Source organism: Electrona antarctica (genome assembly GCF_951216825.1).
Source record: "Electrona antarctica genome assembly, chromosome: 18".
Classification (NCBI taxonomy): domain Eukaryota; kingdom Metazoa; phylum Chordata; class Actinopteri; order Myctophiformes; family Myctophidae; genus Electrona; species Electrona antarctica.
This window is the reverse complement of record NC_136799.1, coordinates 30,405,701-30,429,862: the sequence shown is the minus strand read 5'-3', so window position 1 is coordinate 30,429,862 and position 24,162 is coordinate 30,405,701. Positions and strand designations below refer to the sequence as shown.

Below are 24,162 nucleotides of genomic sequence, written 5' to 3'. Positions count from 1 at the left end.
TATGTTATGATATCAAAAGCCCAGAAAAACGTTTTTTTGTGTAAATATTTAAAATATCATAATTGTCAGTTTGCCAATTCTACCTTTTATTTTTTCAACATGCCTATACATGTATGTGCAATGAAATGTCAGTGTTCAATTTGCGAATGTGCCACCAACAGGGGTTCTCTGATGGCACGTCCATTGTCAGCTGCATCATGATAAAATGGAGGAGTATATAGCCCAGGCCAGGCAAGACCAAGGAGGCAAGGAGCTAGTGGTGAACTACCAACAGAGGAAGAAGAGGACCCCATCAATCCATGGGGAGAAGGTGGAGATGGTCACTGGACTGGACACCTACAAGTTCCTAGGAGTACACATGAACGAACAACAAACCAGAATGGACTGATAACTCTAACATCCTCAAGGGACAGAGCAAGGATCAGGTCCTCCAATTTGTGCAACAGGATGCTGCTACATCAGCACAAGGGATAGGGACACTCACTCACAAACTGAACAAGCTGGTGAAGAAGGCCAGCTCTCTAGTTGGAAGTACACTGGACAATCTGGATGTAGTGGCAGGTCGGTCGGTCGGTCGGTCGGTCGGTCGGTCGGTCGGTCTCGACCCACCTTCTAATTAGAGCGCAAAATCTGTCTTGGAAGAGCCACCCATCGACTAATCTAATATACGGCAACCTTCCACGTGTTTCTTCACTAGTCCAATCCAGAAGAACACAGTTTGCCGGCCACTGCTACAGAGCTGACAATGAGGTTATATCTTCCCTTCTTCTCTGGAGTCCTGCCTCAAAGCAGACCAGCGGTAGAAAACTGTCGTTCCCTGATGTCATCGCTAGGGACACATGCATCAGTAAGCAGGAACTGGGGATGGCAATGAAGGACCGGAAAGTCTGGTGTGGCATTGTGAAATGATGATGTTGATCTGTATATCATATTCATATTATTATACTAGAGCGGTGCCCGCTGGGTACTGGCCTACTTGGAACGATGCATGTTGAACTGATTCATAAATAGAGGTCACATTTTATGACCAACTGTGGGATTACACAATGTCATAATGACATAATAATTTTTGAACAAATTTCACCAAAGCCTTCTACACGTAATTGAGTTACAGTATTCTGATGTTAAGGCTTTATCACCAACACAACCAATACGTAGGCTTTCCAGTAAATAAAATGAAGAGGAAATTAATATTCAACCATGACATTTCAACTGTTGAAGGCAGACAGATGGATACACTTTAATAATGAGTAACGATCCATTCCGCCAAAAACCCATGCATCTTCCATCCAATTCTTTATCCATGCATTCATCTAGTTAGTATCAGTGGTGGAAAGTAACTAAGTACTTTTACTTAAGTACTGTACTTAAGTAAAATTTTGAGGTATTTGAGTATTTCCAATTTCCAGTACTTTTACTTCTACTCCACTACATCTCAGAGGCAAGTTTTTTACTTTTACTTCGACACTACAATTATTTGAAAACTTTAGTTACTAGTTACTTTGACGTTTTTAATTTTGATTAGAAAACATACATTAACCACTTCAACCCTATACATTTCGGCCATTTGAAAATAGCCGATCTACAAGCTGTAGATCGGCTATTTTCAATAGATTTTGTACACATTTTGAACTTGTGAAATGGGACATTCTGCAATATGAGTACTTTTACTTTTAGTACTTTAAGTACATTTTGATGCCGATACTTTTGTACTTTTACTCAAGTACATTTTCAATTCCGTACTTTTACTTGTAACGAAGTACTTCTAAATTGCAGTATTGGTACTTTTACTTAAGTAAAACATTGAGTACTTTTTCCACCACTGGTTAGTATACCCACCCATCCATCTGCATACAACCGTACTGTGTCAATGTACTGTGGGATGCTGCTGGTATAGTACATTTAGAAAGTCTATGATGTGATTGCATGAATATATGCATATGTTCTTTTTTTATGAAGAGATGGTATTCATGCTTTGACTTCCAGGTTGTCCAAGTTACTGTCATCACTCTAAGAAATGTTAATTTAACAGGTCCATTTGGTTACATTGTTAGGTCATAAGTAAAGCATGAACTTTATGAAAAACAAAAAAGGTCAAGAAAAGAAAAGTCCCGATCACCTTGCCTTGTCATGACATGAAAGATAACAGTGTACTGTAACTACCTACAAATTACCTAGTAACACAAACCTAGGCCATGGATGCAACATTCATAACCATGATGGAAGGATAATGGGAGTGTGTTTTGACTTTCCACTCTATGCACCAGCCTTTTTTTTCCTTCCCTTTTTTCTCCTTTTTGCTTTCAAGGGATTATGAAGAAGGCCAATGAGTCATCGAGATCACTGATAAGGTTGTTTTATAATATAATCCCAGCAGAGTATATAGACTGAGGGACCCAGGTCTAAAAACTCATGGATTGAGGCAGAAAGGTCTTCATCAAATCGCTTTCGGTATAGTAAAGTCAGACAAACAAGAAGAAAGAGGTAACGTTTTACAAATATTTTCAACATATGTATTTTGTATTTTGTTAGTGTATTTCTCCAGTCATTGGCATTTAACATCTGTTTTACTCTCTCTCTCTCTCTCTCTCTCTCTCTCTCTCTCTGTATGTGGTAAAGTTACCGTCATCATGATGAGCTCAATGAAATCAACTAGACTGCCTCTCCTAGTCTTGTTGTACCTTCTTTACATAGCGGACTCCCACCCCAACACAGACTTGGCAAATTGTAAGATTTCCTCATACTGAAGTACTTGTTTAGCGATTCACCACAGCATGATAACTGAGGTGTTTACCTTACTTGCTATATGGTTACTCCAAAGAGAAGGTATAGGGTGTAGACAGTAGAGGTCATAAAAACTCAGATTGTTAGATTGTTCATGGTTCCATATTCCAAAGATTCTTATACAGTAACTACTGTATGGAAAGAGATCATTTATGAACATATCTCCATATCCTGCAATGTGCATATAGTAATATCTTCAGTGTTCATTTATCCAATTAAAGCTGCAATCCAGAACTTATTTTAATGAATAAAACAATATTTTAACCAATCAATAATTATTACTGTATTTTAATACCATAACTAGCACATCTACAGTAATTAGAAAAAGCCTCCTCTCCTTCCATCGTGTCGCGTAGGACACATACTGGTTGACAAGTAGTATTGCCTTAAATTCATAAGCGTAATATCTTCTCTGGACACATGGGCATTCCTTCTGGACAGAGCATGTTTGTAGAACATGCAGGAGACCAAGGTGTCAATTCCCGGGTAGAACCTGAAACTTATATGGATTGCAGCTTTAACATTGAGGATGTATCTGTGTAGTTGACCCTAATGTCACTGCATTTTCCATGTTAAACACTTCTTAAAATCCTTTTCAACACTTCCCCAGTTGGCTGCGAATGTACACTGAAAAGGAACACATTCTGGTCGAAGTATGTCAACGTATTAGGCCCAATTTACCAGTGCCAGGGCTGCTGCTTCTCCAGAGCATTCCCAACACCTTTGAAGACTATGAAGACCATGTCAATCCCAAAGAACATCACGTCAGAGGCATCATGCTGCGTAGCACAACACCACAATGAGGTACAATCAAAATGTCAAGTTGATCACATCACACAAGTTTACAGTTGTAAAGGAGTGGTGGGTGAATGTATTTTCCGTACAAGCTCCTGAAATAATAAATAGTAATAAGAAGAGAGAGAACAGAGAAAAAACATAGAAAAGAGTCAGATATCAGGACAACAATTTCAAATAAGGTGTATGCTAAAAGAAAAAGAAAGAAAAGAAGAAAAAAAATCACAAAAACAATATACACTCTTGCGCAAGCAAGATACATCGCTTAGCAGCCGATAAATATAGCAGCAGATATATCACACTCTCTTGTGCAAGTAAGAGACATCACACAGTAGATATCAGACACGCTAGTGCATGCATGAGTGATAGTGCCAGTTCAGCAATTATATAAAAGCGTTTTATTAGGGACACACATTTAATCGGTCATATCGGTATCTGCAATATCAGCTTTTAAAATCTGAAAATCGAACAAATATCAAAATATCAGCTTTACTCAATATATTTTATTTATTTTGCTGTCACATTTCTTGCAATACAAGGCAGATTCAATCAAATACATTACAAAGAAAATAAATTGGTTGCAATTTAGGAAGTGTATTTTTTTCCTGCATCAGAATGTGTTGTTGGTTTTCTGAAGAAGAAAAAATGAAAAATAACAATGCAAATACAGACTCCCTACCCCTGTAATATCCTGTTTTGTTATGGTATCTGAATCATTATGATATACTGTACTATTGAATTATGTGTCATACTTAGCATTTCATCTCAACCTGAAACAATGGGTGATCTTCAATGAGATAGGGTGGAGGTAATTTGTGAAATCACCTCATATAGTGTTAGTTATAGGAATGACAACCTGAACACATTCCCCCTGCCCCCAGCTTGAGAATCAATGACCTACATACACAAGACTTAAAACTCTCCTGTTGCATGTTTTTTCTTTCTTCTTTTCAGATTCAGTTTGATGAGGGTATAACAGTCAACAACCACACAAGCTGTCATTGCAGCACCTGCTTTTATCACAAGCAATGAATGTTGGTAAATGGAACTGTCTAGTCAAGTGACACTTCTGTAATGAATCTGGACACAATAGTGTTTGTTACAACAGTGGTTCTCAAAACTTCTCAAACATTTTCATGTAAACATTTTTAAATGTATCTATTTGGCTATTTGGCCCATCTGAAAAGATTTTGTAGAGACCCCGTAGGAGAAGATTTGTGTTATTAAACATTTTAAAAGTTATTCCAAATTGTTCACAATATTTCAAGATCTTTCAAAAATGTTTTTCCTAAAATTGCAAATCTTGTAGATCGGCTATTTTTGAATATCCTAAGTATAAAATAGCATTAAAGTGCTTAAACTGATTTTGATGCTTGTATTAACTAATTTAGCTGGGGAGTGGGGACCCCTGGAAGCCCCTCAGGGACCCCTGTGAGTCCCCGGAGCCCACTTTGAGAACCACTGTTACAATATTCACAAGCTGTTCTGAAATCTGCAGAGCCAACCACAGCTTCATGCCAATCGTTGTCTTTTTAAGATTAATCTTATTGTGTTGATGCATTTGCTTGGAATATCTTTTTGTAGTGATTTTTCTCTATAATCACATCTCAAGTGTGTTGATAAGTGTTCTGTATTGTCAATTTAAAAGCCATTAAAATAAGTCTGCACAGTGAGTCTTCATTTTCTTTCTTATGAGGACCACAATGGAAATATATATGACCTTTAGGCCTACCCTTTTGTTATCCTCAATGATTTGTGTGATTTGTTTGTTTTTTTACAATCGAATAAGTCAGTCAGTCAGTCAGCCAAACCAGTCAGTACAGTAGGCCTAAATGATGATTTTGCATTTTACATGAGCTCTTTGGATTTTCAACTATCATGAGGCATGAGCACAAAGCGTCTTTTTCACATAATTCAGACATTATCCATTACAGATCAACTGCTGAACAACAGTCCCTCCCTTTGCAGTATGATGAGTGCACATCGAGATCCTTGTGTCATTGTAAGGTCATTGATGCTTTGTTGTCATCGGCAGAATGTAGAGCAGCAGAGCACACACGTCACACACACACACACACACCACCACCACCAGCAGCAGCAGCACATACACACCGCTGCTGAGTGCTGCTGCTCGCCTGCCTCACACTCGGTCTCCCCTCCCCCGCTTGCGAATGCGTGTCCGTGCGTGTGCCAGTCTGGCGGCGGCGTAACATCTGTGCGTACGCGGTCGTGATTGTTGTGAAGATGGCGGAGGGGGAGACAGAGAAGGAATATGATACACGGAAAGCCATCGAGGTGCTGCGAGAACGCTTCCAGGATCTGGCCACAGCACTAAACGAGACCTCGGAATCGCGGCTGGAAGCCTCTCTGCATTTCTGCCAGGAGTTTTGCCAGGTAAAAAAAGAAGCATGTCTACTCTCCTGCTCATCCCAGGCAGCCTGCAGCCCCTCTGGCTTGCTCCTGGCCGATGATGCGCGTGTACGTTTTGCTACAACAATGTAGCTAAAGCAGCTAACCGTGCTAGCTATAGCTTCCCCTGGCCTTGCAAAGATGGGGGAAAACCCTTCCTTCCTTCCCCGTGATTCTGGCCATCTTTTCCAGTGCTGTTTGCCAGCAGATCGCGTGTGTTAATCACTAGTACGCGTCGCTGTTTTGTGTCAAAGAATATGGCTGGAAGTGTGCGTTCGGTGCATGTATTACTCGTATTTTCCAGGCCAGAGAGAGCTGCTAGAGTTCAGATGAATGTTGCTTGCTAGCTGGTATGCAGGGACCCCCTTTCCCTCTGTCCTGGCTGTGGTCATGCTGTGCAAAAAATGGATAGCTAGCAAAATTTGACTGGACGATTGCACTGAGATGCATCGAATTATAGAGCCACTGGTAAAATTGATACACTATTTCAGGCACAAGACGACGCTCGTCTACGTTTGTTTATGTTTTAACTTGCCGGATAAAAATGGCTATTATTGTTCAGTTGCCTGATTGTGCGGAAAGATCAATGATTTTGGAGCAGGGTCCTTTAGCCAAGGCCTCATGCACTAATTAATCCACTAACCACATCACCGGAAACTGTCCAGTTAGCTCTGGAGGCAGCTGATGAAAAATAGTCTATAATTTAACCGATCGGGCTGTTTTCGGGTGTAAAGAGTAAGAAAGACTAGATCTGAAAGGAAAAGTGTCAGTGGTCACTTGCAGTCTTTTTGCAATTTGCCATGTCCACGCATTAATCATACTTGGTGCATAATATGCATGTTATTACCGTGATATTGCAATCACTATATAGCCACATTTGTTAGGTGACTCTCAGTAATGTTCATGGATGCATCAGACTGGATGTGTTGTAGTTTGTTTTTGTTAACCTATGTCCTTTATATTAATGGAAAGTTTTTTTTTTAAAATTAAGAATACAATGCCGTAATTTATAACGTGGTTCAACATTATGAAAGGACTGTGGGTGGGAGTATTCATTAAGGTTTGGCTTTTCTTTGGATCAATGATCAGCAAAGAAAGGGGAGTGAACAGTGTTTATTGCTTTATTTTTGCAGTACCCCATATGTTTTCCTCAGTCCTCGACTTATCACCATAAAATATACCAGTAGTACTATGGTAACGTCATGAATATTCTGAGGAATGTTTCTGCAACATCATTATAATACTGAAAGCACCAATGATAGTTTGAATTTCTACAGGGCAACTGTGCATCTAATTATAAAATAATACTTTTCAACCAATTCCCTTTTGCTGATATGAAAGAACAAGAAATGCTCACAAATGTAGTAAACATTACATTTATTAAAACATACATTTATTTGGTAATTAGATGCAGGCCATGGTAATTTGTCTGTAAATGTTAGACTTAATTTGCCATGGATGACAAATTAGAATTATAAATTGTATAATTTAATGTTTTCCTCCTTTGACCTTTATTTGAAATGGCCCAGTTTTGTGTGTGTGTGTGTGTGTGTGTGTGTGTGTGTGTGTGTGTGTGTGTGTGTGTGTGTGTGTGTGTGTGTGTGTGTGTGTGTGTGTGTGTGTGTGTGTGTGTGTGTGTGTGTGTGTGTGTGTGTGTGTGTGTGTGTGTGTGTGTGTGTGTGTGTGTGTGTGTCATAATATTTACAAACTGTTAATTGGCTTTAACAAGCACAATTTTGCATCAGTGTGTAAGTGTAGTTAAGCCATATTGTGATTGGTTTAGGTGTGCTGGACAATACAGATACAAGTGTTGTGATCTTGTGTTGTGTTTATAGCTATCTAGCTATATATCTCGTGTTGTGTTTATACCAGACTCTTCATTCAAATGTGCACTTGCAGTTTGGGCAACTCAAAAGCAAACTCCACATGCCCCAACATTGTATTTACCTGCCATAGTGTCAACCCCTTACCCCTATATCGGATCGATATGACAAATAAGGGCCGATACCGATACTTTTCCGATACCGATACAGTATCAGGACATCTCTACTAAATACATTTTCTTCTTTCAGTGCTTTATACTTTTCAGTGCCAGTAATTAAATAAAATAACCCTGTGAAGTTGTAACTGCAAATAAAAGGTGACTCATAAGCTTTAAAACATTGCAATTGCAATTTTCATGCCCAGTTTAGTTGGAAAACTGGGAGGTTAGGTTACCCATAAAACGGGGGTTGTTGCAACTGGAAACTTTTGACTTTTCAGGAGGACTATGTTGTGAAGAACTGTGTTATTGATTGTGATTCGTGAATCATATAAATGCACTGCAAGTAGATCTAATGAAAGGAATTACTACAGATAGACTCAGCCTAACTTGTATTTTTACATACATATTTTCATAGGTCCTTGTGGAACATGCTGGACGCTGGAAGACCGACGAGGATCCACTGCCTTTGCTGGAGGTCTACACTGTGGCCATACTCAGCTTTGCCAAGGCCACCTCCTGTCTCTCCTCCGAATGTGAAAACGTTCCACACCTACTTGAAAAGTTAGCACTGTAAGTAGTGTGCATGGGTTGGATTGTTGTATGAAGCAACAAGTGGAATAAATCTTCTTAAAATGTCTTGTGAAATCATATATTGTATGTGTAGGACTAGTGTAGAAGAAAGAAAGCCTCATGGAATCAACCAGAAATGCTAGTAGCTTGAACATGTACAGTACAAGATCAAGATTGATATGTCAAAATGTTCTTAGCTGGAGTTTGCTTAAGCCCAAACCACACCAAAGGGTCGCGTTGGGACAAAACGTTTTTTAAGGTAAACCACACCAATACAACTCATTGCAACTCAATGAGTTTACCTTAAAAAACGGTTTGTCCCAACCCGACCATTTGGTGTGGTTTGGGCTTTAGATGCCAATCTTCATTTACAGCGTCATAATCGTCCGTCTTGCCATAACAATATAGCTCATATCAGAAATCATAGAACTAAGTCCAATAAACTGTTAAAATCAAGTCCCAGAGTTATACTATGACTTTGGTCATCAAAATCCATCATTGTGACGAACCTGGGAATTGTACTTTTGCCAGGAATAACATGGGGAAGTGATGCTGAGCCTGAGCTATCTCCGCCCCTGAGCATGCACATTACCTTGTTTACATTATGAAAGCTTTGTTTCACCATCCCTTCATAATGTGGTTCTGGGACAATTTACAATGCTTGTGTTCATCGCACTGATTAATTATGCTGACAAAAGCAACATTGTTGCCTAGGCGCTTCTGGTAAGATTTCTGTCAAGACTAACCATACTTGTAACTAAGTATGACTAACCGCAGCACTCTGTGTCTCCTTGTTGGTCATCAAATTATTGGCTTAGGATATATATCTCCATGAATTCAAACTATATTTAAAGAGAATCAAGAAATTATTTGTCACTCATACAGGTATCAAATTCAGTATTAAGTCAGTGAAAAGACGCACAATGAAATTGCAGAGCAATGCATTTCTTGTGAGTTAAGCGGTGCGATTATTTTTAAAGGTTTCATCGCATTTTGTTTTAATGTATCCCTTTTCAGATTATTTATAATTATTCACTTTCCTGGCATTGATTGGTGGTTTGGTGGCCTTTGCCTCAAATAGGTTGCCTGTGTCATACTGAACCACTTAAACCCTATATACTTTGTTGTATGTCAAATATAACCAATAACAAAAATAGCTGCCAATTGTAGCCTGTTATGACATCCTGATAATAGGAATGCTAGGATTAATGTGGTTAAAAGTTGCTGGGAATAGAAAATAAAATAAAATGTAGCAATTATGCTAAAATTGCAACGCTTGCCTTTGTATTAACTAAAGGGATGGGTTATTACAGTGAGAACAAGGGGCGAGATGTGGAAAAAAGAGGGGGGGTAAAATCAATTCACACATTACGTTTGACAGAGGATTTTGTGTGGGTGAAATGGGTGAACAATTACATTTACAAGTATTTGCATCAAGTCATAAAATATTCACGTGGTCTTTTGGTTTGCGTTTACAGATAAAAACTTGGCATTAGAAAAATCTGATGAATGCCAGAATTTTGTTTTTAGATCAAATGTTTATTTTCTCACTGCATGAGTTTGGTCATTGTGCAAGTTTGTAGGTCTCTTCGGTCTGTTCTAATATATCCTCATTAGCTGTAATCATCTTGGGGTTCACAGAAAAGGCGCAGAATAAACCCATGCACACAATTAAAACAGAACCTGTATACTAACTGTATAAAGACTGTTTAAAAATACAAAACAGTCAGCATTTGAAACAAGTTGCAGTGTAGCTGTTCACTGTGTCATTCAAGGAGCTATGTTTTAGGAGTTAGTCCTTCAGGCAATTACACAGTATAAAACAAAACTATAGGCTACGGTGGCTACCTATTAGGGGCCAAGACATTTGGGATAGTCAGGCTACAGAATGCAAAAAAAAACTAAAAAAAAACACACACAAACACACACAAATATATATATATATATAAACCGAGCCATTAACTATATCTGTCACTGCCAGCCAAAATGCAAAGCTAAGTGTATTTGACCCATTAGACCAGGAACCCCTAGTATACGTAACACTACCTTTCAATGCGGGAATCCCTTTTGGGGTTGTTGTTGCTGCTATGTACAGTATTATAGCAACATATGTCTTTTTTCTTCACTTAAAGGACCACTTCACCACTTTTCAACCTATCTTCATATAATAGGTCCTCACTAATAATCATGAAACAATGGCGCAATTTTTTTCTACTCGGTCTGTGTCTCATAGGAGGGCTGTGGGCAGTTCAGAAACCGTCTTCCAGTGACATCATCGATGGGGAATACAAGCTAATAGAAACTGCAGTCTTTCTAGTCCTGAAAAGTTGCAATGCGAAAATGGAAGCCATTGTTCTCACGATAATGAAAATCTAAACATTTTTGTAAAAATATCTTGTTTAAAAAAAAATCTGCCTAATGATGATGTCACTGGAAGACGGTTTCTAAACTGCCCACAGCCCTCCTATGAGACACAGACTAAGTATAAAAACATTGTGCCATTTTATCATGATTATTAGTGAGGACCTATTATATGAAGATAGGTTGAAAAGTGGTGAAGTGGTCCTTTAATGTTTATTGAGTCTTTTTTTAAACTAAAAGAAATAATAAATATAAATATAATACGTTTTTCAGATAACTTACGACCAAGATTTTGATTATTATTATTATTTTTATAATCTGCCTCGGTTCTAAATGGGTTATGACATGCTATTGAGCCATAAACAAAGTTAGTGCTGTTGTCACTGGTGCTGATGGAGGATCACATTCACCTTGTTCTTGCATAACAATGTCCTCAATTATGAAGTTATTTCTTAGAGAAATGTTACTTAAAACTGTCTTATGTGAATATAGGCTTATAAGCACATCCTTGACCTAAATGTTGCTTTGATGAATGACTATTGAATTCACAGGAGCTGTGTAGAACTGCTGCTCTTACTGCCCCAGCATGTCCCTGGTGCCTTATGGGAAGAGTTCCAGTCCTCCATGAAGGTGAGTGTCCCCAGGGCTGTTAGTGGACTAGATTGGTGGTTTTCAACCCTTTTCATATCAAGGTCCATTATTTATTCAGCATTTTTGAGCCACGGACCACCATTTGATGACATTTAGCTTCTCAAAACACAAAAACATATCTTGTTGTCGTTGGATAAGATTTTGTCCACAATTCCATGCTGTATTGATGTTGGTACCATTAGGAGAGATAACAGGCAAACGTTGATCAAAATAACAATTATTCTACATTCTCTAATTGTGTAGACTTCTTGTAAATTAAGTAATGCAGATGATGGTTTAACAATAATTTAACTCTTGAGAGTGTAACATTTTATTTGACACACTCAAGAGTTAAAGATCTGCACAAGGGTCCATTTGGTTATAAACTCCTTAATTTAGCTGGGGATCACCTGGAACCACCTCAGGGACTACTGGTGGTCCCCGGACCAGTGGTTGAAAACCACAGGACTAGATTGTTTCTGCCTTATCATAACAATGAGAAGTGATGGAAATGTTTCTGGCTTATCATAACAATGAGAAGTGATGGAAATGTTTCTATCTTCTTTGCCTTTTGTTTTCAAGCTGGACGTTTTACCTCACGCTGGGGCTGGGTATATACTAGGGCCGTCACGATTCGCCTAATCCACAATTTGATTCAACTTTCGATTCGGTCACGAATTCACGATTCGATTCGATACAATATTCAATACGATTCAATCAATATTTTTAAAACCTATTTTCAGCACAGAGTGCTATATGATTATTAATTTAGGCTAATGTTTTGATTTGTAAAGAAAAACAATAAGTCCCTTTTATTGATATTTATTAATGAAAATAACCAACAATATAAACTTTGGGTTTTATGCCCTAACATTACTTTATTAGGGGGGGGGGACACTTAAGAAGGAATAAAAACAGTGGAATTATCTAGCTGGGGAGTTTTGGAGAGTGCAGTTGAGGCAGCAATTCCAGAACAGTGGAACATTAGAAAACATCTATTTTGCTTCAGAGGACATAACATCCATAACAGACTTACCAATACCAACATTTGGTAACTCGGGACTAACACCTGGAACCTCTCACTCCCATAGAGTTATAAAGGAGCTCACTCCGCTATAATGTAGGTACTAGGCAGGCTATGTAACACTTGTAACAGCCTCTCAGGGACCAGCTGGACTGGCGTTAGCCTCCACGCTGGCTGCGTCAGCATGTCTCGCACCAAACACGGCTTTGTTGGTGCTGCGGTGATATTACCGTATGCTAAATCACCGCAGCGTGACAACAAGCCTCCGGTGTCCTCGTCTCGATGCGAGACACGCTGAAGCAGCTATAGCGTGGAGTCCAGCGTCAGTCCAGACTCCAGGCAGCCCCATATGGAACCCGTCACTCCGCTATTGGACACAACTATATGCTTTTATCCACGCTTTTCATACGTTTTTAAATCTAAATGTCCCATCCACAGGACAAAAGCGATATAAACGGCTTCTTCATTGAATGATTCCTTTGGGCGAATATGGCTTTGTTGTGGTCTGCTCTCTACTGAATCCACGCAATGAGCTACCTACGTGAGCTACAGGCTGGTTGTTGCACCGTTGTATCCACTATCCGGTCCGACTGGCTGAAACTCGTTCTGTGAGAAACGTTCCGGGGTGAAAAACGGACGGATGCGCGCATGCAATAAAATATCGTGCGTCGGCTCGTGATGCACTGTATCAAACGTCAATTTCGATATGTATCGAGAATCGTGACAGCCTTAGTATATACACACACACACACAACGGCTTGTAACAAAGTAATTTCTCTTTCTTCACAGTTGGCACACAGCCTTTTGCAAGAAAGTGGGAACACGCAGCTTCACATGCTCTCAGTTGTGGCTCAGCAGGATGGCGCGTGGTCCCACACCACCCTAAGCAACATCCTGTCCAATGAAATGCCTGAAACTGAGCGAGGTTAGTTCTCACACACACCTGCATTGATTTGATTTTATACCTGTTACCAGGGCAGCTTGTTGAAGTACCCTTCCAGATGTAATTAACACATTATCATCTAAGTCGAATGGTCATTTCCAGTAGTAAACTACTATCTCTACTATGGAAAATGGCGTAGCAGCATCATTACACCTGTACCCTAATAGAGAATGAATCTATGAATATACAAATCGGACCATTAAAGGTCACTAATTGTGATTTCTCAAATTAAGCTTGTACGTGCACAACTGCACATCAAGTTAGAATTTCATGTTTTTCAGTTGTTGATTCTTAATGCATTTTGTTTTGTCTTTTGCCTTTTCTCTACATAGTCCATGAATTTCTAGATTTGGAAGGTCCCACACTCCTTAATATGCGAATAAAGCACCTTATCAAAGTGGACAGCGTTGAGAAAGCTGCTGTCCTTGCAAAGATGTGCTCAGAGTATCGGGAATATGAAGGAAAAGGGAATTTCAAACAAACCTACCTGGTTTGCATCTGCATGACGAAAGCTCAAGAGCAGCTAATGGAAGAGGTGGGTTATGTCAGACAAAATTGGGGACAATACGTACTTTCTATTTATTGAAACTTGTCAAAAGGGTTGTGTGGTGAAGTATAAATTAAGCCTGTGTAGTCTGTCATTTTATTCCTTATCAAGCACCAATTGATCTCCTTTTTTTTGGACAATGATGACCGGTTTCTCTTTGTCTCCACTCTCGCTTTCTTTCTGGCAGATTTCATCAATAGATTGTAAAGATGCTCTTGAGATGATCTGTAACCTGGAGTCCGAAGGAGATGACAAAGGAGCGCTTTGTTTATGCTCTGCCTTCCTCAGACGACAGCTTATCCAGGGAGATGTTTACTGTGCCTGGTGAGTATTGCTTACATTTTCTTCAACTATTATATGAATACTATTGAACAAATTTAGAAAATGTTTTAGTTATGTCAATGCTGCCACTCACTCTTCTATTCAGTAACCATTCTGATGCCGAATGAGTCCATGTGGCTCCATTCCGTAACGGATGGCAATTCTACATGTCTGTGATTTCAAGTCATTATATTATGTTAGTTTAGGTACAAACCTTGCTGGTTGTCAGCAATCTAAACTGGGATGGCTTAAAAGATAGGAGGTCCGGCTCAACATTTTAGCGGCTGCTAAACAGTAAACCTTTTGCCCCAGGTTGTGGATCTGTGTATGACAGATGGGGCACAGTAGAGCAAAATATACAACAAATTGGAAAATGTTCGAGCTTAATATAACCATTACAAATCAATGTTAAAATAAGCATATGCCTAACCGTTTGTCTCGTGAGAATCAATGTTACTGATCGGAATAACAATTATTATCGATGTAAGGGTGTGCATCTCTCCTTCCCTTTATAAAACCATGGGCTACAATCGGGGACAAAACATTTTTATACAGAATGATCCGATGGGATTCGATATGATTCAATCGAATACCGTTTTAAAACATTTGTTCAATGTAGACATAAACTTTTCATTATACATTTAAATAAGCTGATTCTATAAAAGTGATTATCAATTTGATAGAAAATGTAAAAGTTAGATCGTAACCCGTATTATACTGTATATAAACTCACAAAAAGTTCGGAAACTTAACTTTGGTCGATTATTTCTTCCCTTTATTAATACCAAATGGTACTGTATTTTACATCATTTTTATCATTGATTAGTCGCCTTTACAAAGAGGTACAGCTTGTAAGGACCAGGCATTTGTGGAATGAGCAACACAGCTAAATGTGTGGGTAGCGCCTTCAAAAGAATTCCTAAAATGGCAAATGCATGGTATTCACCCTTGCTTTGAGTTGCTTAGTGGATTGGATCATTGCACTCTCCCACAGTAATAAGGACAAACACAACACATATTGGGCATTTTTAAACTTTTCTGAGTTCCTTAACACTGAGTGTAAAATTAATATAGTGTCCGGAAGATCCATACACAGCCACAACAGCTTGGTATGGTATTGAGCAGTGTCTCTCTCACAGCCAAGACAGAACTTGTCATCAAGGCAATATCAATGCAGTGAGATATCTGGATGAGATTCTGGAGCCAGCGGCGATCTCATATAATTATCTTCAGAATCTGTGACCTAAGTAACGCCATCCTCCAGGATCAGGACGCTCGCCCCCACAGAGCCAGGATCATCAGAGTCAGTGATGCAAATAGCCTGCATCCTGCATCCTTAGACTCACTAAATTGAGAAAGGACACAATTATGTCACCCTCTGGGGGTCCTGGGATGCAATACTGTACTCAGTACTGTACTTTAACATTGTTGAAATAAGACTCATAAAATGTCCCTGGGACCCATCTAAAAGACCACCCCTGGGTCCTGGGCCCCGTTACATTGAAAACCTAGTTACATCACTGCAGAGTACCTCCATCATTTTGGAGTAGAGGGGATGGAATTGCCCTCTGTGAGTCCAGTCCTCAACCCAATTGAACACTTGTTGGATCAGCTTGGGCATGCTGTACGTGCTAGAGTGACCAACATAAGCATGTTGGCTGACATGCAACAAATCCTGGTTGAGGAATGGGATACCATCCATAGGAAAATGTGGCTAGGTTGGTGACCATCATGAGGAGGTGCCAAGATGTTTATGGATCTTCCAGACGCTACCGAGTTCCCAGATAGTGAAAGTAATACATGTAAAAATGACCAATGTGTAAATCTTTTGGGAGGAGCTACCCACACGTTTGCCTGTGTTGCTTAATCCACAAATGCCTGGTCCTTACAAGCTGTACCTCGTTGTAAAGGTGACTAATCAATCGACTATAAAAACGATATAAAATACAATACCAATTTGTATTATTAAAGCAGAGAAATAACCAACCAAAGTTAAGTGCGTGCGTGCGTGTTGGGGCAGGGATGAGGATATCCAGGCAGTCATGTCAGTCACAACTTTGATATACAGCACTGGCATGCATTTGGCGGTGAAACTTGTCGGTGTACTTGATATCTTGTCGGTACAATAGCTCCGCAGCTGATTGACACAGGCTAGTTTTGGGTTTTTTGCCATTTCACAATAGGGGTCAGCAGTTGGAGGCAATGGCTATTTTAGGAGGGTCCTTAACATTTGGGAACCCCTTTGCTGTGGAGATCTAGAAAAGCCCTAGTATTCATGCACTGATCCCATGCTCCTTCTAAGTCACAAAGGCCCGAGTTCAAATCCGACTCTCCTCTGTTTCCTCTCTACACTCTCCTATTTAATAAAAGCATAGGCTAAAAACCAAACAAATACTATGAATAAATGAATATCTGTAGTGCTGCATATGTGGAAGGTATCTATGATTTGAAGCCATGTTACTGTATGTGAATCTTGTATTGTGTGTGACTTCTTTCAGGGAGCTCACACTCTTCTGGAGTAAGCTACTGATGCGTTTGGAGGCGTCTGCCGATGCCTTTCTAGACCACAGCAAAAAGATGGCTATTCTTTCTAGAAGCGTCTGTCACATTCTCTTCCTCATCAAAGTAATCCAGAATGAGGTAAAAAAAGAAGAAGAAAAGCATATGGAAATTTATGATTATGAGCTATTTCGTTTTATTGTATTTCAACAAATTGACAATTAACAAAATAGCCGATCTACAAGCTCAAACTGTGTTGCATTGTGACACGTTGTGAGCTTGTAGATCTGCTATTTTCACTATTTAAAAAATATAGTCGTTAAATTGGTGGTAACGTTTGAAAAAAATGGTTATTCATTTGAAGTCATGTCACAAAGGTAGATGACATTTGTGTTTTAAATCATGCTGAAAATGTATACTTATTTGTGATATTTTTGTTGTCTCCTCAGGTTGGAGAGGTGGGGCTTCCAGTTTGTGTTGAAATGTGCATTCAGGCTCTGAAAATGACCTCCGGTGACCAGAAGGATAGCAAGTCCACCATCTGCAAAACTATTTGCTGCCTCTTGCCATCTGATCTAGAGGTTAAGCGTGCATGTCAACTGACAGAGTTTCTCCTCCAGCCTAATGTTGACTCATACTATGCCGTGGAGTCACTGTACAATGAACCTGATCAAAAGCCGGAGGAGGGGGAGAATCCACCTGTCCCCAATTCTTTACGTTGCGAGTTACTTCTGGCCTTCAAGACACAGTGGCCTTTTGATCCCGAGTTCTGGGACTGGAGGACTTTGAAGCGCAGCTGCTTGGCATTAATGGGCACCGAGGCAGCTATTGTGTCGTCTATCGACACTCTCAATGACACTGATGAACAAGAGGAGGAAAGTATTATGGGCAAGGCCCCCGAGTACAAGGATCTTGAGGACTTTCTGTTGAACACTACAAATGAACTGAACGAAATCACAGATGAACGAGAAAAAAATAGAGAGGCAAAGAAATTGAGGGAGCAAGGGTTTGTGTCTGCTCGATTCAGAAACTGGCGAGCGTACATGCAGTATTGTGTTTTGTGTGACAAGGAGTTCTTAGGTCATAGAATTGTTCGCCATGCTCAGAAGCATTTTAAAGATGGTGTTTATCTGTGTCCAATTTGTGCGGATAGTTTTGAAACTAGGGAGGTCTTAGAGCCACATGTAGCATCACATGTGAAGCAGTCTTGCAAAGAGAGACTAGCTGCCATGAAAGCTGCCAGGAAGGTGAGCAAACCACCTCAGTCGCCTAAAAGTCCTGCAAAAACTCTAAAGATTACTACCAAGGCAATTGTCTGCCCAGTGAAAATTGAACCCTCAAATGGAGACCATAGTATTGCTGAGACATCAGTCACTGCAAATCCTCCTAAGCCCGTACAAGTTCCATCTGAGCCGCAAATGAGTCAAGATTGTTTCTGTCCAGTTAGAAACTGTTCAAAGGCTTTCAAGTTTTTCCGGAATCTCATGGCTCATGTGCGATGCCACAAGGATGATGAAGAAGCAACACGTTTTCTAGAGATACAAAAGCAGAAAGTAGTGTGCCAGTATTGCAGACGACAATTTGTTAACGTGAGGCATCTTAATGATCATTTGCAAATGCACTGTGGCACCAAACCATACATCTGCATACAACTAGATTGCAAGGCCAACTTTAACTCAAATTCCGAACTTCTCATGCACAGAAAAACACATTCGGAATTTAAGGCGCAGTGCATGTTCCCCAACTGTGGGAAGGTTTTCAGTGAGGCCTACCTGTTGTACGATCATGAGGCTCAGCATTATCTTACATACACCTGCCAAATGGACAACTGTGGGAAGATTTTCTACTCGCAGACCCAATTTGTGTCTCACCAGGAAAATCACAGTACAGACACTTCGACCGTAAATGTGCCTGTTACACATGAAATGTCTCCTGTCCCCAGTGGAATTGACCCACCACTTCAGAGCACCAATAACAAAGATGAAAAATGTGCTGCTTTTATTCGTCTTGAACGGATCAATAACGAGACATTTGTGAAGGAACAATCGAGGTCGAGCATGTCACCATCCAGATCACCTTCGGTTTCTAAAGAATCTAGCCCTGTTAAAGTAAAACATTCTGTTGAAAGCATGCTGAACTCCGCAGAAAACAATGGTCCACCACAGCCCCAGAACATGGCTACAGATCCTCCAATGCATCCCCTTACCTGCCCACCAAATCCTGGGGCTGGCCAAGTGAGAGATGGACCTGAAAATGGAATAGCTCATAATTCTCCAACAGTGTTACCCCAGATTCTTTCTCCACATCAGATAAAGACAGAGAACCCTTGTTCGCTACAAGGATATCCGCCCAGCACGCCTGCTGTAACTGCCAGTGACGAGAAGAACATGCACTCCTGCCCGTTCCAGGGCTGTGACCGTGCGTACAGCACAAACAAAAGTCTCTCCAGGCATGTAAAGAAACAGCACCCTGAAATATTCGAAGATTGGAAACTGGCTAAGAAATACAACAAAGTGGCCAAAATCACATCAAAAAAGGTATCAACTATGAAAACACCACATAGTCAAACACAGAACCAAAGCAACATGCCATCAAATCAACTATCACCACTATGCAACAAAACTGGGATAGAGCAGATGGATTACCCGATAGGATGTTCAAGCTCACCTGCCCCCTGTTTTCCTGGCTCAATGGAACCAGTGCCTATCACTCCAATGGTAAATCCCACAGCATACCCATCATGGGGAAACCCAGCCAATTCAGAAATGTCCCAGGCATGGTCTTCATCTTCTATGAATAACCTCTATCCTGATGCCTTCAGTATGAACGAGTACCCTGGTAGGAGCTATCCCCCATGGCAATCTGACCTGGAACGAGACAATTCACTTGCAGGTGTACCCGGTGGCAGCATGTCGCTTGTCACTTCAGAGTCAAGTTTAATGTCTCAGTATGTGTCTAGTTCACTGATGCTTGACAATGGGGGGCAAATGCACAATGGAGGGCATCAGTATGCACTGTTGCATCCAGAAGTCAGTGTAGAAAGCGTTGATGGAAGAAAGAGCAATGGCAGTGTGCCAGGCCAGATTAATAATACAGTTGATGAAATGGCAACAGTTGAAAACCTTGCTGGAGGAAGTTATCATAGTACACAGTATGGTCAAAATGCAAGTGTTTCTGGGCGATTATCAGTCGATATCCCTATGAAATGTCTAAGCCCAGAGGCACAAGTTGCACTTAAAGCTAAATCTGAAATCATCAAAACAGAGACCATAACATCTGCTTACGATCAGCTGGAGACCTCTGGGGATGGCATTGTTAGTCGACCAAGTGTCGCACACACAGATTTCCCTTATGAGGAGGATAGTGAGGTTCCTCCTACAGATGAGAAGAATGGTGACCCTGAAGTACAGAAAGGAAAGCGCAGCCGGTTGAGCAAAAGGACCAAATGGCCAGCTATCATAAAAGATGGAAAAGTCATTTGTAGAAGATGTTTCAGAGAGTTCACAAGCACCAAGTCTCTTGGAGGACATCTCTCAAAACGCTCGCAGTGCAAACCAGTAGATGAAATTGATCTGACAGCTGATCTGCCTACATCGTTTCTCGATTTTCTCAATGACCCCAATGTCCTTGATACTAACGGAGCTGCCTTCAATGTGTCAAATGGTGATTTCTCACAGGAGAGTAGTTTGACCACTTTGATTCCCCCCCGAGCGATGAAACAGGAGCCCCAAATGACAGAGATTACAATGAATTCTTATTCATCAAACAATTTCCCCACTGTTTCATCTGCAGACCAGTCAAGCCACAGAAATTGTGATCAAGTGGAGAAGGTAGCGCAGCCAGCTAATCAAGCTCTCTCTGTGTCTCATCAAGAGGATCACTTGATGGAAATATCTAAAGCCTTTCAAAGGTTAGATTTAATTGAGGCTGCACAGGAGAAGATGCTTGAAAGTATTTCTTTAGAGCAAAATGCCACTCACAGTGATCTCTCAGTGATCTCTGACAGTGACACAAGTAAAGTGATGAATTCAAAGGAGAGAAGGGAGGACAAGCATCGGGAATCCGTCCACAAACCATTTAAATGTGACCAGGATGATTGTGAGTATTCCTTCATGACTAAAGAGGCATTATTCAAACACTTGGCAAGAATGCATGATTTCACTTATGATATGATTGAAGAACTCAAAAAAACCCCATTAAAATTTGCTCCATATCCTTGTCAAATTTGCCCCAAAACATTTACCAGAACCACAGGCTTGAGGATTCACTATGAAAAAGTCCACCGCTTGTCAAAGGAAGAGATGCAGAAGCTTAGGATCAGTGCTCGTAATAGGCGTGCATTTAGACTTAGTAAAGACGATGAACCAGAGATGCAGAAGCTTAGGATCAGTGCTCGTAATAGGCATGCATTTCGACTCAGTAAAGTCTACGATGCAGACGATGACTATTCAAGTCGTGTAAACACTGATGACGTAGGTAATGGCCGTGTGACAAGATCCGCCTTTATGTTACCTACCATAAAACAGGAACCACTTGATGTTGCAATTGAATGTCTGACTGAAAATGAGGATCAATCAAAATATTATGAAATGGCCACAGCAGGAAGTGCAGTAGATGTAGAAGAGCATGGCACAAACCAGGTGTCAACTGTTACACGGTTGCCCTCACCTCAAAACTATTTGAGTGATAGGGAATTTAGTCAAGTGACACAACCATCAATGCCTAAACAAGCCCCAGAGGAACATCAAGTGGCTGAAGTGAGTTGTGTTCCAGAGATGAAAGAGAAACCGAGTCAGGTTGGCACAATAGTGGAGCAGAAAGGAAAACTGACGGTTTCAACTCTAAGCAGTGTAAAAGAGCCAGTGTTGAGCCAGCCTATGTTATCCTCCCCAGAAAAACCCAGCAATTCAAAAAACACACCAGAAAAGCCCAGCAGTTCAAAAAACACGCCAGAAAAACCCAGCAGTTCAAAAAATACACCAGAAAGACCCAGCAGTTCAAAAACCACGCCAGTTAAGGACGAGTCCCAGAAGAGGGAAAAACTTCAGAAAAAGCTGAGTCTCAAAATGTGTGACTCTGACAATGCCTTCAGTCCTTATAGACCATATCGCTGTGTTCATGAAGGTTGCACTGCTGCTTTCACCATTCAGCAAAACCTCATCCTCCATTATAGGGCTATGCATCAGGCAGCCCTGCCCATAGGCAAAGTGGAAGCTGATGCTGAGAAGACTCCTGTCAAATGTGAACAGGAATATAGACATGAACAACGTGAACAGGAATATAGATGTGAACAGGAATATAGAAGTAAAGACAATGAGGTCAGGTGTCAAGTGAAAGATTGTTCGAGGGTGTTCATGGGTGTCCCTAGGTTAGTGCAGCATTACCTTTTACTTCACAAGTTCGCTCGCGATAAAGCCACCAACCTGATGGCCAGCTTAGACGTAGGAACCTTTCATTGTGACCAACCGGAGTGCTCTCTCCCATTTAAATCTGTGGAAAAGTACATTGAGCACATTAAGAATTACCACAAGGAAATCGCCATCTCCGAGAGTGGCTCGGTGGATATTACTTTCCGCTGTGAGTTCGATGGATGTGACCGCGTTTACACAACAAAATCCAACCTCCTTCGCCACCTGATAAAAAAGCATGAATATGTGTATGATCCTAAAAGTACTGATGGTAGGAGGACTAAATCAATAGGGCTCTTCGGTGGGCAGGGCAGCATTATCGAGGGGAAAGAAAACGTTGAAAACAAGTTTAAACTGAAGAAGAAAAATGCTAAGAAGAAAGATTGCAAATCACTTGAACATTGGACCAGTTTTGGAAAGCCCACACTGAAATCCCATGAAGAAGCGTCAGCCATGTGCACCAAGAAATTCTCCTTGCAGTACCCCTGTATGATAATAGGCTGTGATGCAGTGGAACGAGCTGAAAGGAACATATTTAAACATTACACTACTCATGGGCTCACAGAGAGGTACATTGAAGACCAAAGGAGTCAGTTCATCTTCTGCAAAAAGTATCCCCGTTCCAGGTTCAAAGAGGCGAACAAATCGGAAGGCATGTCATCAGGATCCTCTTCCGATGAGACAGAGCCAGAGAGTGAGACAGACAGTTCAAAGGCCAATGGTGAGAAAACAGAGGAAATGTTGGACAGAGTTACCCAAGATGACAGCAAGTTGTCCAATGATGAGAGTTCAGAATCCCAAGCTTCCACAGGGATAGAGGAAGGACATAAAAAGGGTCGTTCCAAAAAACCTGCACATTCAACACCAGCTTGTTCACAGAGGATGCAGACACTTAGAACTCGTTCGACTGTTAACAGTTCAAGAGAGAACTCTAATCCTGGTACTCCTACTGGGCAAGAAGAACAGTGTGAGGAGGGTATTATGCCGGGATCCTTCAAGCCTTTAGGACTAGAGGATTCATTCCTGAAGTTTTTGGAAACTACAGAGTCAACCCACACTTCCAAACGTAAATTGAGTGATAGGGCCAGTAACGAATTGCCACCAAAACGGCAAAACACTCATAAGCAAAATTGTTCCACAAAGAATAAAATGTCAGAGGAATTCAGAGACTGTGAAAATCTTGTAGACTTCAGAAACCCCCTCAATCTCAAATCGGTGAGCAATGTTAAGATTGTAATGGACAAAACATTTTCTGACGTTTTGCTAAAGCAGCTACAACACATGAGACCCATGGTTCTTATAAAAAAAGTGTGTTTATAGCGGATCATAGCCTGTTTTAATTTCAACTCGTTCTCACTCAGGATTTGAGAAGTAACATGCTGCAGAAAGGTTTGTTGTCAGTACATCAGATTTCCAACCTTCAGATCTGGTCACAGTTAATGATAAAATGGCCTATTTTGTACTTAAAATATATGTCTTGGATGATTTTAACCTTGTATGTTAGGTATAATAACCAGGTAAACTATAGGGCATAGATTTTAGAGACATGTTTGTATTTAAGATGCTTAGTATTGAAGATGTTTTTTGTTTTTGTTTTTTTGCTAAATGGAGAATTTTAAAGGAAACTTTTATATATCCCTATGGGATTCAAAATTCAGTTTGTATTTATTTCATCCTTTTTCAACACTAGTAGGCCTATCTGTAATATTTACATGTCTTCCACAAAGTGTTCAATAAAATGTAACTGGTTTCTTTTGTAAGACTTGATCAAACATTTCTGTTGCATAAAGCATACTTTTTGTTTAGTTTTTTTTAGAACCACTTAAACCCTATAGCCTATATATACATATACACACACACACACACACACACACACACACACTTTGT

The 24,162-nt window shown here is 40.3% G+C and overlaps 1 protein-coding gene across 1 annotated transcript; it reads left to right on the top strand.

The window, feature by feature from the left end:
• The first annotated feature begins 5,650 nt into the window (after positions 1-5,650).
• znf292a (zinc finger protein 292a) lies at positions 5,651-24,035 on the top strand. The gene is made up of 8 exons (XM_079527944.1): positions 5,651-5,973; positions 8,388-8,542; positions 11,455-11,533; positions 13,347-13,482; positions 13,833-14,035; positions 14,235-14,371; positions 16,867-17,008; positions 17,317-24,035. Exons 1-8 carry the CDS (start codon positions 5,824-5,826, stop codon positions 23,593-23,595), a joined length of 7,281 nt encoding a protein of 2,426 aa, XP_079384070.1. The 5' UTR covers positions 5,651-5,823; the 3' UTR covers positions 23,596-24,035.
• Positions 24,036-24,162: the final 127 nt, after the last annotated feature.

Coding starts and splice junctions, on each gene's coding strand:
- znf292a (XM_079527944.1), top strand. CDS start 5,824: ATGGCGGAGGGGGAGACAGAGAAGGAATATGATACACGGAAAGCCATC. Junction 5,974..8,387: donor TCTGCCAGGAGTTTTGCCAG/GTAAAAAAAGAA, acceptor ATATTTTCATAG/GTCCTTGTGGAACATGCTGG. Junction 14,372..16,866: donor GGAGATGTTTACTGTGCCTG/GTGAGTATTGCT, acceptor GACTTCTTTCAG/GGAGCTCACACTCTTCTGGA.